Consider the following 14,551-nt stretch of genomic DNA (forward strand, 5'->3'; position numbering starts at 1 on the left):
AAATTTGCATAAATGTCTGATTCTAAGTGTTTTATCACTTGGGCAGGGACTTGTTAATTTGGATTTTGTTTCTCCATAATATTTGATACTTAGGAGGCCCTTAAAAATATTTGTTAAGGGGGCAGCTGGGTAGCTCAGGGGATTGAGAGCTAAGGCCTAGAGACAGGAGGTCCTAGGTTCAAATCTGGCCTCAGACACTTCCCAGCTGTGTGACCCTGGGCAAGTCACTTAACCCCCATTGCCTAGCCCTTACTGCTCTCCTGTCTTGGAACCAATACTGATTCCAAGACAGAAGGTAAGGGTTTAAAAAAAAATTGTTAAGTTGTAGTTAATGTGAAGAAATATGACTTATGGGGCAGCTGGGTGGCTCAGTGGATTGAGAGCCAGGCCTACAGACAGGAGGTCCTAGGTTCAAATCTGCCCTCAGACACTTTCTAGCTCTGTGACTTTGGGCCTCCATTGTCTAGCCCTTACCACTCTTCTGCTGTGTAACCAGTACACAGTATTGATTCTAAGAAAGAAGGTAAGGGTTTTTAAAAAAAAGAATAAAATAAAATGGTTGTCAGTTAACAGTGAGGGCTTACTTGAGATTAGATAGAAAACCCAATCAACATAATGGTGTGCCTTTCCTCATTGATATTCAATAGGCATATGAGTTATTTGGTAGAAGGGTTTGGTATGGTATAAGCAGTGTTGGGACAAAGCAGTAAGGGATTCCAGAGTAGAGGGCAGTATGTAACTTGAAATTGGAATGGTTAACCATAGGGTCATGACTGTGGAGGGAGAACAACAGCTAGATCTCCAATGACAGAATGGCAGAACAGAGAGAAAGGATAGGAAATGATCATAAAGAGGAATTTCAGCTATTAAAAACATGGAAGTCTAAAATCATGGAGTGATCATGACTGTGTGGATGTGTGAGGGTGCGAGTCATGGAAATTTAGGCCAGTGAGGTCAAGAGACCAATAGAATAATAGGGTAAAGGAAAGATATTTCGTTTTAGGAAAGAGAAGATCTGAGAACATTTGTAGGCGCAGGGGAAGAAGTCGGGAGAGCAGGAAATATTAAAGATGCATGAAAGAAAAGGGATGACTAATGGAGTAAAGTCGATGTTTGAGAGGTATTGGGCTTCCACTGTGGCTTCTAGGGAAAGCTCAATAAGCTGCTTAGTGAGTATTATAGAGAAGCATCAGGATTAAACAAATAGCCTCTGAAATCCTTTCCAACTGTAAGGTTCTGTGACCCTGTGAAAAGATTGAGATGGTTTTTAAGGTTTCTTCCAGCTCTGATATTTTATGTACAACTCAGTTCTTGGTTTCCTGTTTTAGTATCAAGTTAAAAAGTCATAATTACCACCAAGGAAAAACCTTTATTGAACACACCTGGTTATGCACAGCGATATGGATCGTGAAGCCTTTAGCATTAGCTTATACCTCTGGGGTTCCTCAGTGACATAGATTGTGGGAGGCATCTGAGAAATAGTTACTTCTATCAGGATTTAGAGCTGGAAAAGACCTTAGGGCTCATCTAAACCGGCTCTCATTTTACAGACAGGAAACAAGTCCAGAGGGACCTAGTGACTTGCTCAGTATCACACAGTAACCTCTAAGTAGCAACAGTCTGAGAGAGGTGAGGGGACGTGCCCAGTCACATGGCAAATCTGCACCAGAAGTGCAAGTGCAGCCCGAGCCCCCTGACTTGCAGGTCACCACTTGGATCTTTTCCCCCCCTCTTTTCCCACCCCTAGATGGAACTGTATGTATATGTGTATGTATGTTTATATGTGTGAGAGACAAAATAAAAATGTGTTAAATACCTACTCAGTAGCAGGCACTATGCAAAGGAGTGAAGGAGTAACAATCTGATGTAGGAGACATAACAGTTAGGAAGCCCCAGAAATGGGAGGAGGGCCATGCCACACAGTGACCATTGGAGGCCAGCAGAGCATCAGGAATACAAGACACCAGGTCTCAGAATCCTGAAGGTGGTTTTCTTTCTAATACACCACCTGGCCCTCATTGGCCCCTTTGCTTGGAAACTTTAGCAGCTTGAACTTACCTTTAGAAATGAAGTTCCGATTCATCAGCCTCCATTTTTAAAGCATTTTCTGTGTGCCAGGCACTGTGCTAAGTAGTAGGGATACAAGAAGAGGCAAAATATCATATTTGCCCTCAAGGAGCTTACAATCTCATGGCGGGGGGAGGGGTGGAGATACAATATGCAAACGAATACAGAAAAAGCAAGCAGGAAAAATCAGAATTAGCAGAAGGAAGGCACCAGAATTAAGAAAAGATGGGGAAGACTTTCAGTAAAAGAAGGGATTTTAGTTGGAATTTAAGAAGCCAGGAAAGTCTTGAAGTAGAGTGGAAGAGGGAAGAGTATTCCAGGCATGGGAGGATAGCCAGAGAAAATTCCTGGAGCAGAAAGATGAAAATGTGTTGTCTGTAGAATAGCAAGAAGCCAGTGTCATTGGATTGAAGAGAATGTGAGGCATAAGAAGACTGGGAAAGGTAGAAGGAGGATAGATTTATGAAAGATTTTGAATGCCAATTACAGCATCTTCTATTTCATTGGGAGTGAGAGGATGATATGGTCTGATCTATGCTCAAGGAAAATCACTTTGGTAGCTAAATAGAGGATGAAATGTAGTTGGGAGAGAATTGAGACAAGCTGACCCACCACTAGGCTTTTACAATAATCCAGGCATGAGGTGATGAGTCTTTCCAGCAGAGAGGTAGCAGTGTCAGAGGAGAGAAGGGGGCATATTCCAAGAGATATTGCAAAGATGAAAAGGGCATGGATTTCAATGCTTTTCATCCATCTTATCTTCCTTGATGTCCAAAGTATCCACAACCTAAATCTTAAAGGCTGATGGAAATTCAAAACCAGATGCAATCACTGATAATGCAGATAATAAAGGCTTAGAATTGTGGAGCTAGAAGGAAGCTCAGATCAAACTGAATTCCCTTGTCTTGCAGATGAGAGAAATGAGACCAGAAAAGTTAAGCTTAGTTTCTTGGGGAAGAGTCTGAAAACCTTAGCAACACAGGTTCTATTTCCATCATGATAACCAACAGAAAGTATATGTTTCACATCTGGAAAGTAAACAGCTGGATAGAAATGTGGCACCTGAAAAAATGACTGGCATTTCTTGACCATGGGTTTATAATATAGTAGTCTGGCTCCTGGGCAGATTTGTAATAAGGGCTGGTGAAAATGTATTGCATAGTTATGCAAATCTAATAAAGAAGGTCCTTAAAACTGAAAAGAAATTGGGGGTGGGGAGAACCATCTGCAAATAACCACCAAATGAAATATCTTACAGCATAGTTACAATGTAAGAAGATTAGCAGTAGAGACAACTGAAATTCACAGGGGAAAAACTAAGAAAGGACTCAACTATAAAATCCATGGCCTCAGATATCTATGCACAAAGTACATACAGAGATCTCATAGGCATCACTGAGGCTTACTGGGATGGGACTCCTTTAGAAGATAATACATTTTAGGGTGGGAAGGATAAAAGTAAGATATAGAATAGCATGGCATGTGAAGAAGATACAATCATGTGAGAAAGTCCAGGAGAAAAATATGGTGAAGAACCCTTGGTTAAGAAACACAGGAAAAAAGAAAAAACATTATTGTAAACAAAAAATGCCAAAGGCTAATTGGACAGAAAGAGAAAAAAAACAAGTTCAAAAGGCACATCGCACAATCCTGCAATGAAAGCATTGTAAAAATTATGAAAGTCTATAATTATTCTGCCAAAGCCTGCTACCAAAAGAGAACAGCCAATAATTTTTTGACTTACTCTAATATTTCATCATTCAAAGGTTGGAGAAACCAACAAGGAAAGCTGCTATTCTGGACCTAATTTTCAAAGAACAAGCTGTTGAAATGGAAATCATCACAAGCTTGGGAAATTGCCATTCCACCACAGAATACATGGGAGAGAAGAAATACAAATAGCCCTAGATTTTTGGGTAGTAGATTTCAAATGGTGCAGAAAAGGATAGAAACTTGCAGATTAAAATTCCTTAAGGGGAAGTCAGCCCAAAAAGGAAAAGAAACATTAATATATGAAATTCTGAAGATAAAAAGAGAAATAATTCCATTGAAAAAAAATCTCAGTTGTCTGGACACCAGCCCACAGGTAACTCAAAACACGTATGGAAGATAGAATTAAGAGCAGGTAATAGAGGATGAACATAAAAGTAGAGCAGGGTTTCATAAGATTCATGTCAAAAGTCCTATGGCTCAGAATGAGCCACAGCCATGAACGATGCTTAAGAACAACAAAATAGATTGGAGAAAGGAACAGGACTTGTCAGCCCAGGACGGGTGGGCTCAATGATAACTGATGAGGGAAAGAAGAGCTATGTAGCTCTTGCTTTGCTTCAATTTTCTCTGATAAGGGGCAAGATCACTGAAGATGGGAAAAGGTGGGACAAAATGAATGACTAACAGAGTTCATACACAAGCTAAGTAGGATAATAGAAGAGCAGTAAACTAGAGATGATTTAAGTCACTAGTATTATAAGGAATTTCTTAATTTCATTTATCCTGTTAGAAACAGAAGTTTTAGGTCAGAGGAAGGTTTTCATTTGTAAGCTGTCTCCATAAGAGACAGAAACAGACAGCTCTGATTCTGTCACTTTAAGAAGGAACAGAGACATCTTGCTTCTGGCTCTTGAAGAGAAAACCATAAAACCAGTGAAGAGTCAGTTAGGATCTCCATTTGGCTCGGGCTTCGGTTGGAGAGGAGTAGGAAGGTGCTGGTGTACTTTTCTCTATATATCAGGAGAAACTGGTAGTGAAGATTTAGTTTGATCTTAACACCGAGTTGGGAAGAAGTCAGTGACGGTGAGGTCTGTTCTTTTCGGAACAGACCAAGCCTCTGGACTGCCTGCCATTTGGATTTGAGGGAAGAGGAGTACTGAGTTTCTCTGACAGTTGGCTTCTGGCAGCTTTTGGGTTTCAGATAAGAAGGTGGTTTTGTTAATTTAGTTTAAGGATGTTAGATAGAATTTTAATCTTAGTTTAGTGAGAATAATAGGAGGTCTGGTTGAAGGCAAGAAGAAGCTGCAAAGAAAGCAGTTAGATTTTGGGGGAGGGGGGAGTTATTTAGATAGATTTTAGCATAAGGTTAAGAGATTTTCCTATCCTATTCCTAACTCCTGTTCCTATCCTACCTCTACTATAAATAAATAAGGCTTGTGTCAAACTGCTTCAGGACATTTATCAACTGTCTGCACAATAGTATCAACTGTCTGCACAATAGTTTAGCCCCCTAACAACCGTCTAAAAATAGGTTTAATATAACAGTTTTAGCTTATTAATAACAGCTTTGATTTACACATAACACTAGTCATAAACTACTTCCCAGTTACCGAAATAGGGAAATATGAAAGCTTGAACCACTGAATGGTTAGCGAACTATTTTTTTTTTTTTAAAGACAGAGTCTCTCTATCTTGCCCAGGTTGGAAGTGGAGGGGCTGCTCCCTTATCTTCCTAGTCCTACTCTGATTGGCATGGGTGCTTTGCCCTGTTTTGGTCATGCTGGACTGACCTGCATTATGTTTTTGACTTGGGCTTCTTGGTGTCTCCTTAGGCAATTTAGTAGCCCCTTGTTCCTGAGGACTCACCATTTGAATGCTGACACCTAGATACCCAATAGGTGTTTAGTCTAGTATAAATCAGAACTTCCATGCTCAGGAGATCCACCACTTTCAGTATCCCCTGTAGCCATATTATAGGCACCATACCACTATACATGGTTAAGTCAGTAGACACTTAGATGAGAGGTTTCATCAAGAAAAAATAATTGATATTTTTCTGATAGAATTATTGACAGATTAGGGGAATGTGGTAGACAAGAGTTTACCTAGAAAGAGTTTTACAAAGCCTATCACTCTATTCCTGTGGAAAATAGGAAGAGGTGGTGAGATGATAGTAGTTAGGTAAATCAGAAATGGTTGAATAAGGCTAAAGAATATTCTTTGATGCCAACTGCTCTTAAGGGGATCTGCTCCATTTTTAACATTTTTAGCAATTATTTAAATAAAAGCATTAGTGGTATGTTTATCAAATTCATGGATACAAAGATCTTGATAATCTAGGATGGGCTAAATCTAATAAAATGGAATAAGGATAAAGAAAGTCTTATATGAGTTCAAAAACCCAAGGTGGAGGGAAATATTGCTAGACATTAATTCACCTGAAAAAGAACTGGAGAGGTTTTAGCAGACTAAGCTTAATATGAGTCAATAGTGTGATTGCAATTAAACAAAAACCACAAGATTTTCATCTGCATTGAGAAGCCAAGTATTGGGAACTAGAGAAAGTGATGGCTGTACTGTATCCTAGGCTCTGGTCAGATCACTTCTGCAGTCTTTGGTTCAGTTTTGAATGCCAAATGTCAGGAGGGACACCGATAAGCTAGAATGTTTCCACAGGAGGTTAAACTGTCATTTAACTGTCTGTTAAACTGAGAGCTGTCATAGGAAATTGGGCAGAGGAACTTGATATAACCTAGAGAAAAACTTAAGAGCAGCATGCTATTTTATTTCCAAGGATTTGAAGCGCTATCACAGAGAAGGGGGATTTAGACTTGTTCTGCCTGACAGGGGTGAGAACTAGAAGCAGTGAATGGACAACGTTGATTGTAAAGAGCAAGATACAAAAAAAAATCAGGAAAGAGTATAGAGATATGAAATGGGCTGTTCTGAAAGGTAATGGTTTTCCCCTCACTATGGAAGTTCCAGCAAAGTCTGGAGAATCTATTTTAGAGGGATTCTTGATTTAGGGGATAGGTTGGACTAAATATTTCTGAGATTCTGGGAAGAGATTAATCTAAATTGACACTGACAATCCTTTCCAGTGTTCTTTTCTCATAGGATTATGACATATGCTGAATGGCAGGTCAAACCAACAAGAATTTATGCCCTATTCTTTTTTCCTTTGTAACATCTCTTCTACATATTCCCTATTGACACAGCTACCACTCTTGGTACAGGCCCATATCACCTCTGAAGTAACCTGGCAGATTTCCCTGCCTTAAGTTTCTCCTTACTCCATTCAGCTGTCCAGCTGATCTTCCTAAAGCACTGGTCTGACCATATCACTCACTCTCTATTCAGTAAACTCCAGTGGCTCTTTATAACCTCCACGGTCAAATATAAAATCTTGTTTGGCTTTGAGGGTGTGAAGGCAACGTAGGTCTTTAGATCCTTATAACCTGGTGGCCATCTTTCTGAGTCAGCTCTGAAATTCAGCCCTCCTTGGTTTCCCCAGGCCTGTGACCCTGGCTTACTCTGACTGGAAAGCATGAAGACAGATATCAGGGAGGGGGCCTAGTGCTGCCACTTCATAATTCCCCATTTAGGTTCAAGTCTTTATCTTAGCCTGCCTGCCTCTACCCCTTCCCTACACACCAGGTACCTTCCCCCAACCCCCTTTGAGGATAGGAACTGCTTCTATCTTTCTTCTATCCTTAGTATGTTGTATCCTTAGCACTTAGTATAGTGCCTATAATAGGTGCTGAATCGTTACATGCTGTTCTTGTGCGCTGAATAAACTGGACTCAAAATTCTACATAATAGATTTTCAATCCAGTTTGTGGGCTGAGAGGTGGTAAGTGGTTTCAGCACTTGTATCTGGGCATTAACTTCTCACAATGACTTCCTCATTAAAATGCTACTAGATTTAGAGGATGAACATGTCTGTGCAGAGAGATTCTGGACTTTTGGTGAACTTGAAGGCCTGAGCCTTTAGAATTCCTCAACTTATAAAATGAAATAGAAGAAATACAGCAAGACCAGCTGGAGTAGCCACAACATGAACATGGCCCCTGGATCATCAGACCACATATTGGCAATCAAGAAGCTTGAGTTTGAATTCTAATTCTGACACCACCTAGCTGCTAGCTACTGGACTTAATCACTTAATCTTTTTGGGTCTCAGTTTCCTTATTTGTGTAAAACAGGATTAATACCACCTCACAGGATTGTTAAATGGAAAGCACTTTGTAAGTCTTAAAGTGCTTAAAGAAACAGCAACTGTTTCTGTTTGTTTCACTCTTTCTGAATTGTTTTCACATCAAACAGTTTTCTTCCTGAGACAAACCATTTTGTGGCTCCTCTTATGTCCAGGAAAGTTCTTCTTGGTGTAGTTTTGATCCATGTCTCAGAGGCCAGTTCCTAGAACCATATCTGAGCACTTAATTCTAGATGATTACGATATGTGTATGTGAACACTGGTGTAGAATGATTAATTTTCATAGTAGGTTGGGATCTGGTCAGAGATGGTAAGGAGCTGGGGTAACAGTCAGATAGTTTGAAATAGGCAAAAAGCCTTTTGCTATATCGATATGGCCAAGGGCAAAAGTGCAGCAGACCATGGCTCCTGTGTCTCAGCCAAGGCAATATCCAATACCCAGCTCCATAAGAGCATCGGGCTGGCTAGAAAAGCCCACAATGCTCTTCTTTCTGCATGCCTTATACCCCACTGCATGCTCTAACCCCACTGTGGCTTTATCATGAAAACCACCAGGGGTGAGAAATCTATCCACAGGCACCAGGGATCCAAGTGGGCCATCTGGGAGGGCAAAAATATAATGAAAGAAAAAGCCGAAGTCCAAAACATGGAATGTTATTTCCAAGATGGGCATATTCAATATGTTTATTGCTATTAAAAATGAAAGTGTCAATGAAATTTTTGTGCACATCAGTTTTGGCATTTATCAAAAGAGCTAATCAAATATATATGTCACTGTGGTAGACACCCGCACTTGACAATCTTAGCTTGTTGGAATTCTTGCAAAGGAATAGATATATCATGAGGCAGAAGTTCATTTTTGTATGGGTCACCACATGTTAAAGAAAAACTAATTCATCACATTCCATAAAAAATTAGCATAAATTTCTTCTAGGAAAAGGGATAGATTTCTAAAAAAACATTCTTTTGGCCTTGCTTCATTAAAGAACTTGAAGCATCAAACCAGACAAACCCTGTAACTATTACAGATTTTCTGAAATAAAAATGTGTTTTCTTTACCCCCTACTTTTCCTGTACAAGTCCACATAGACTTAGGAATGTAGAGAGCCCTGACAACATACACATTGTCCACTTTTCATGAAGTCATTTTTAAAAGGCCATCTGAGTTTTATTAGTACCTTCTGCATTAATAGGAGAATATTTGGGACAAAATATACTCAAATATACACATTTATAAGAAAATCCTGAAAAAATCATCAGAGCATAAAACTATCAGTATAAACATTTCAAAAAAAAAAAAAACCTATTACCTTTCATAATGTAATGCTAAACCAGGTTTGAGATTTTTTCTTTTCTCTTTTTCTTTTTTTTTTGCAATTTGGTTTTGGCACAGAATTGTTACCATGGAGCTAACCAATAATGCAAATGTTAATGTTTTACAAAAATTTTAAGTTCAAGACCACAAAGGCATTTGTATTCTTCTTCCACAAAGGAGAACATTTATGTACTGAGACAATACAAGGATGGTTGTTCCCCCACATCAGATTGCTACAATGTCACTAGCTCAAAGCAGTGCTTGGCAATTAACGAGGGGGAAAGGAGATATAGATTCAGATTTTGTATGATGAATAACAGGCACATCTGTTTGGATATCAACTAGAAACGGAAAATAAAGCAGGCTAGTTGGTCCTCACTAAGGCACTGCCCTATAACACTGATAACCCCCCACCCCGCCTACTACTCCCTCAGCTCACAGATTTGGTAAAAATCTCATTGCAGACACTCAGCAATTTGGCATGATGGTAAATATGACCTCTAACAAATCCCGCCCCCCCAATCACTCTTCAATAAAATAAAACCAACAACTGAAGCTTACAGACTGTTCTTTTTCTCTGTACAAAAAAAAAAATCTATGTGCTCTAATTCTTTAGTTTTCTCTTTGTGCCACCTGGCTTGAGAGCTGCTGAAGCTGAAGTACGGGGACTTGGTGGTTAGCTGCTATTTCTAGAAAATCCTTTGGTATCTAGAGTCAAACAGAAACCCCTTTGTATATATGTTGAGGCTATCTGAATTCTATAAAGTTTGCCTGCCTCTCCTACAGCAAAATAAACTGCCCAGTTTAGGGGGGGTGGGGAAGGCAGCCAGATGGGCAGATTAACTCTTCCCATAAAACACCACTCAACAAGGAAGCAGAGAGGCCAGGGCCCCCTTGAAGCCCACAGAAGTACAATAGAAGAATATATGCTTCTACTTCCCAAATATGGGCCAGAGAACCTTTCCTGATAAGCCCTGTAGGGAAACCAGAAAATCTGTCACTTCTCACACTTTGCCTGAGCTTCTACCAATAGTGAAAACTAGTTAAGGTTGCAGCAGAAATGTGTGCACAGAGGAATTAAAACCGCTAGAGGGCGATGACCAACTCAACATGCCCCAGGCTCCAAAACAGTCGTCCTAAAACAACTGTCACTCTGGTTGGGACTGGGTACCAGCATTTCAGAATGCCAACAGAGGAAGCAGTTGATTCACAGTGATGGAAACATTACCTGAAATAACAGATGTACGGACTACTTCACTCAGAATCCATTCTCCCTCTCAATGTACTACATGTACTACATTTTTTACCCAATGGGAAGGCAGCACCTTCCCAATCTGAATTTCTGTAATATTTTAAAACTGCTTTCCCTCTTTAAAAATACTGCATCCTTTATATACGGACAGATCCCCTTTCAGAAACCCTTCTTTGAGTAGAAGTAAACATTTACATAATCTAAGAGGCACTAATAGGGTGGAGTTCTATAAAATCCAGGTTTCAGGAATTCTAAACCCAGATCCTTTGAAATCCTGTGAAATTTCTTCTGCTCAAAAACAAATCAAAGTGCTAGATGTCCTGTAGGGAGTGATTAGGATCACCACGTTCCCGCTTCACCAGAGGCTCACCCAGACCACGGGCATCTGTGTCTGTTTCACTGCTGAGATCACTGATGTCATCTGCAGACAACAATTAATATAGTAGATTGGCATGGGGGGAAAAAAGAAAAGGGCAGTTTGTATTTAAGGAGTCTACTAAAACACAAATACTTAAATATCACAGAATCTCCAAGTTGGAAGGGCCCTAGTCCAATCCAACCTGAACAAAGATTCCTCACTCACATAGGCAACAAATCATTGGTGTCTGACACATAGCAGGTGCCTGTAAATGCTTGTTGACTTGACTAGCCTTTGTTTGAAGACCTCTAGGGGAACCCTCTACCTACCAAATCAACTCATAACAATTTTGGACAGCTCTCTAATTAGGAATTAAGAATATTTCCCATACATTAAGCCTAGATCTGTCTCCTGGCAATCCACTATTCCTAAGGCCAAGCAGAACAAGTCTAATGCCACTTCCACAAGACAATCCTTCAAATACTTGAAAATAAATATAATGCCCCCCCCATACCCAACTCCACCACTCATTTTTTGCAATTACCACTTCCTTGTTTAAATGTTCACCATTGACTTTAATAATATGGCCTGGAATTTTGCTGAGAGTAGAAGACACGCCTATTGGCCTATTATAATATGTAGATTATTCTTACCTCTTCTTGAAATTTGGGGCATTGCAATTCTTCAATCTTGTGATATTTTACCAATTTCCTACCATCTTTCCATTGTTCCTGATAGTGGCTCAGCCCTCAGACCTACCAGTTCTCTATGAGATTCCTGAAGTATGTGGCCCAGTGAGATAACTTGAGTCAGAAAACCTCCTGAATGACTAATTGGCTATGGTTCATTTATTTGGATGTATTCTGTGCCACCTTCACATATGGGCTTATTTTTTTTTCCTCCTTACCTCCCCTCTCCAAACTGGAATATAAAGGGACAATGGCAAAAATACTATCCTATAAACTTCTCTGGTCTTTTCTCTCAACTTTCCTTAGCCCAAGAGTGGGTCCCCAGGACACCCACTCAAAATGATTACAACAAGGAACCAAGGACTGCTCACCAGAGCTGGTATGTGGAGGCCTTATTTTCCTCTGAGAATAGGGATGAAATGAACTCAAGATTCAGCATAAAGATCTGCATATTGGTCTGAGAACTTTCCAATGATGAGAACAAAGTTTTCTCTTTTCTGTGTCTCATTTGGGTCTGAACATGGAGCATGTTTTTGAATGTAACTCCAATTTCCACTGGGCTGGGTTCTCATCATCTGTGGGTCCTAAATTCGTGCAGGCCACTAGGGAGTGGAGTAGAGTGGATAGAGTGCTGGAGTTGAATTTTGCCTCAAGTTATTTACTAACTGTGGGATCCAGGGCAAGTCATTTGTCCTTGCACAGTCTCAGTGTCCTTATTTAAAATAGGGCCAGTAATAGGACCTACCTCTCAGGGCTATTGTGGAAAACCAAATGAGTCAACACATGTAAAAGTAAATGTTAAAGTACTATATGTGTGCTAGCTATTATTATAATTGTATGTCTAAATTGAGTTCCTGATTCTACTTGTTGATTACAGATAGAAGTACCTAAATTAAGAACATTACTATTAAGCCCACATCTAAAGAAGGATGAATCTTAGATCCCTCCCCACCCCAAAACAAATAAATGATGTTGGCACACACCTTTATCTAGCAGTGTCAGTGACAGGGAGGCAAGGTCATTGAACTGAAAGAGAAAATTCAACACTTCTAATGAATAAAGGGATTAAAATGAATATCAATTAAATTTACAATAGAATACTATAAATCTTTCTTAAGCACCTATTTTATATAAGATACTATAAGGGCCCAAGGAATATAGAATGGTCATACAGATAAGAACTTCTTCTAGCCCTTAAGAGCTTGCTGTCAAAAGTGACTTCCACATAAGCAGAACTTTCTTTGGTTTGCTTTTTTAAGTTATTTTATTGGCCATTTAATTGTTTAATAGCTTTATAGTTATGCTTCATAGAAGCTATAATACTTTCAGATCCTTGGTTATGTCTGCCTCCACTTTTATTGTGCCAAATATAATAAGATCTCTACTCAGTTTGAAAGGCTGAGGGAATGCTAAACTGGAAGAGCAAAGTATTCAAGTATTTGGTTAGCCAGGGACACTCCACCAGAATATGATCCCTCTTCAATGGGTAATTTTGATAATTCACTTGCATGTCATAAATGAGACATAAGTAAAATATATGAATACAACTGAATTTCATTTAGGTTGTGGTGGTGCTCTCACTATGAAAGAAGTAGCATTTGGCCAAATAAAATAACCTATGCATTAATGTTAATAGAAATATTTAAGGTATCTTATCTTTTCTACTATATTTACATTGAAGGCCTGGAAATGCTCCTGTTCTCTAACTGAATGAACAAATAAGCCATTTGTACCCTTGTGGACCTTTTGAACTTTAACTTGTAGCTTATAGAAGCCATTTCTTTATACAAGAGATTCACTTCAAATGCATTTATAAACTCAACTATATTTCTCTTAGAAATTAAAATATGCTTTCATAATTTATTTTGCATATGTAGTACAAAATACACATTCAAATAAGTATTCCATCCAACACTAATCACAGGAATAACAATAGCCTACTAGTCCTTTCTATTAATGTCCAAGGTTATTAGCACCTTGATGGAAAGAGCTCGCACCTCTCCCATTACAGCAATTGGTGTCTCCCCTGTTGCCTCAGCGACTCGATGCTCAACCAGATAAAACATGTATTCATCATACAGAAGGCGAATCAGGTGAAAGGAACCAAAACTGGCAGCACTGCGCAAGGTGAGATCACGAATCACCATGGAGCTAGAAAAGTTTTGAAAACAAAAGCTATTTTAAATGTTCTAAAACCATTAAAGCACATTTCTCTAGAGCATTTGTAATTACTAGGATTTGTCACCAAATGTTACAAATGTTGTTGCCTATGATCTAAGCCTCCCCAAATGCCCTTGTGACCCTTGAGACCTGTCTCCTGATTGGGCTCTAAAATAGATGTGCCCCTCCAGCCACCCCCATCAAACAAGTCATTTGGTGCCTGCAGAGCCAGAGCCCAGAGGTGATGGCATAGCAGTACAGTAGGAGTTTGAGGCCAGGGACTATCTCATTTTGGTGTCTATTGCCAGCACCACACAGTACTCCGCACTTCATTCTTTCATTTACTCCTTCAGCATGAAATACTTTTCTCCTTTCTGGAGTCAGTGGGCAAAATGCAAAAATGATTTTTAAGCTCTTTTTAATAAAGAGATTAACTCATATTGGTTCATTGATCACAGAGTAAAACCAGAAAAGTCAATGCCAGGTTCCTATGCTCATTAAATTAAGCAAACTTAATTCAAAAGACTTTTGTTCAGAATAACAGTGCCACACTTACTCCACCAAAACCCTGAAAATCTCACCAGCTTGAATGATCAATAAATTTAAGAAGAGACTACAATAAGTAGTCCTTACACTCTAAGCTATACAACAGGTCAGCTAAAAGCCCCACAGGCAATAGGAAAAGGGGCTTCTAGCATAGCCAGTACCAGTTTAGGCAAATAAGAATGCAGTCTCCCAACAAAACCAAAGAAGAGCCAAAAACACATGTAGCCTGCAGGAC

General features: G+C 39.4%; 1 protein-coding gene across 9 annotated transcripts in view; it reads right to left on the reverse strand.

Annotated features, from left to right (window-relative positions):
• Window positions 1–8,648: 8,648 nt before the first annotated feature.
• RFX2 (regulatory factor X2) overlaps window positions 8,649–14,551 on the reverse strand; it is a 147,702-nt gene continuing 141,799 nt past the window's right edge. For 5 of the 9 annotated variants that reach the window (XM_056822511.1, XM_016432114.2, XM_016432113.2 and 2 more), the window contains 3 exons: window positions 13,587–13,761; window positions 12,594–12,636; window positions 8,649–10,984 (listed from right to left, as the gene is read on the reverse strand). In XM_056822511.1, coding sequence (XP_056678489.1) covers window positions 10,875–10,984; window positions 12,594–12,636; window positions 13,587–13,761 — 328 coding nt within the window. In that variant the 3' untranslated portion in view covers window positions 8,649–10,874. The remainder of the gene's footprint in view (window positions 10,985–12,593; window positions 12,637–13,586; window positions 13,762–14,551) is intronic. The other 4 variants (XM_056822512.1, XM_056822510.1, XM_007488969.3 and 1 more) reach the window with 1 other exon arrangement.

The sequence above is a fragment of the Monodelphis domestica genome, chromosome 3 (assembly GCF_027887165.1).
Source record: "Monodelphis domestica isolate mMonDom1 chromosome 3, mMonDom1.pri, whole genome shotgun sequence".
NCBI classification, from domain to species: Eukaryota; Metazoa; Chordata; class Mammalia; order Didelphimorphia; family Didelphidae; genus Monodelphis; species Monodelphis domestica.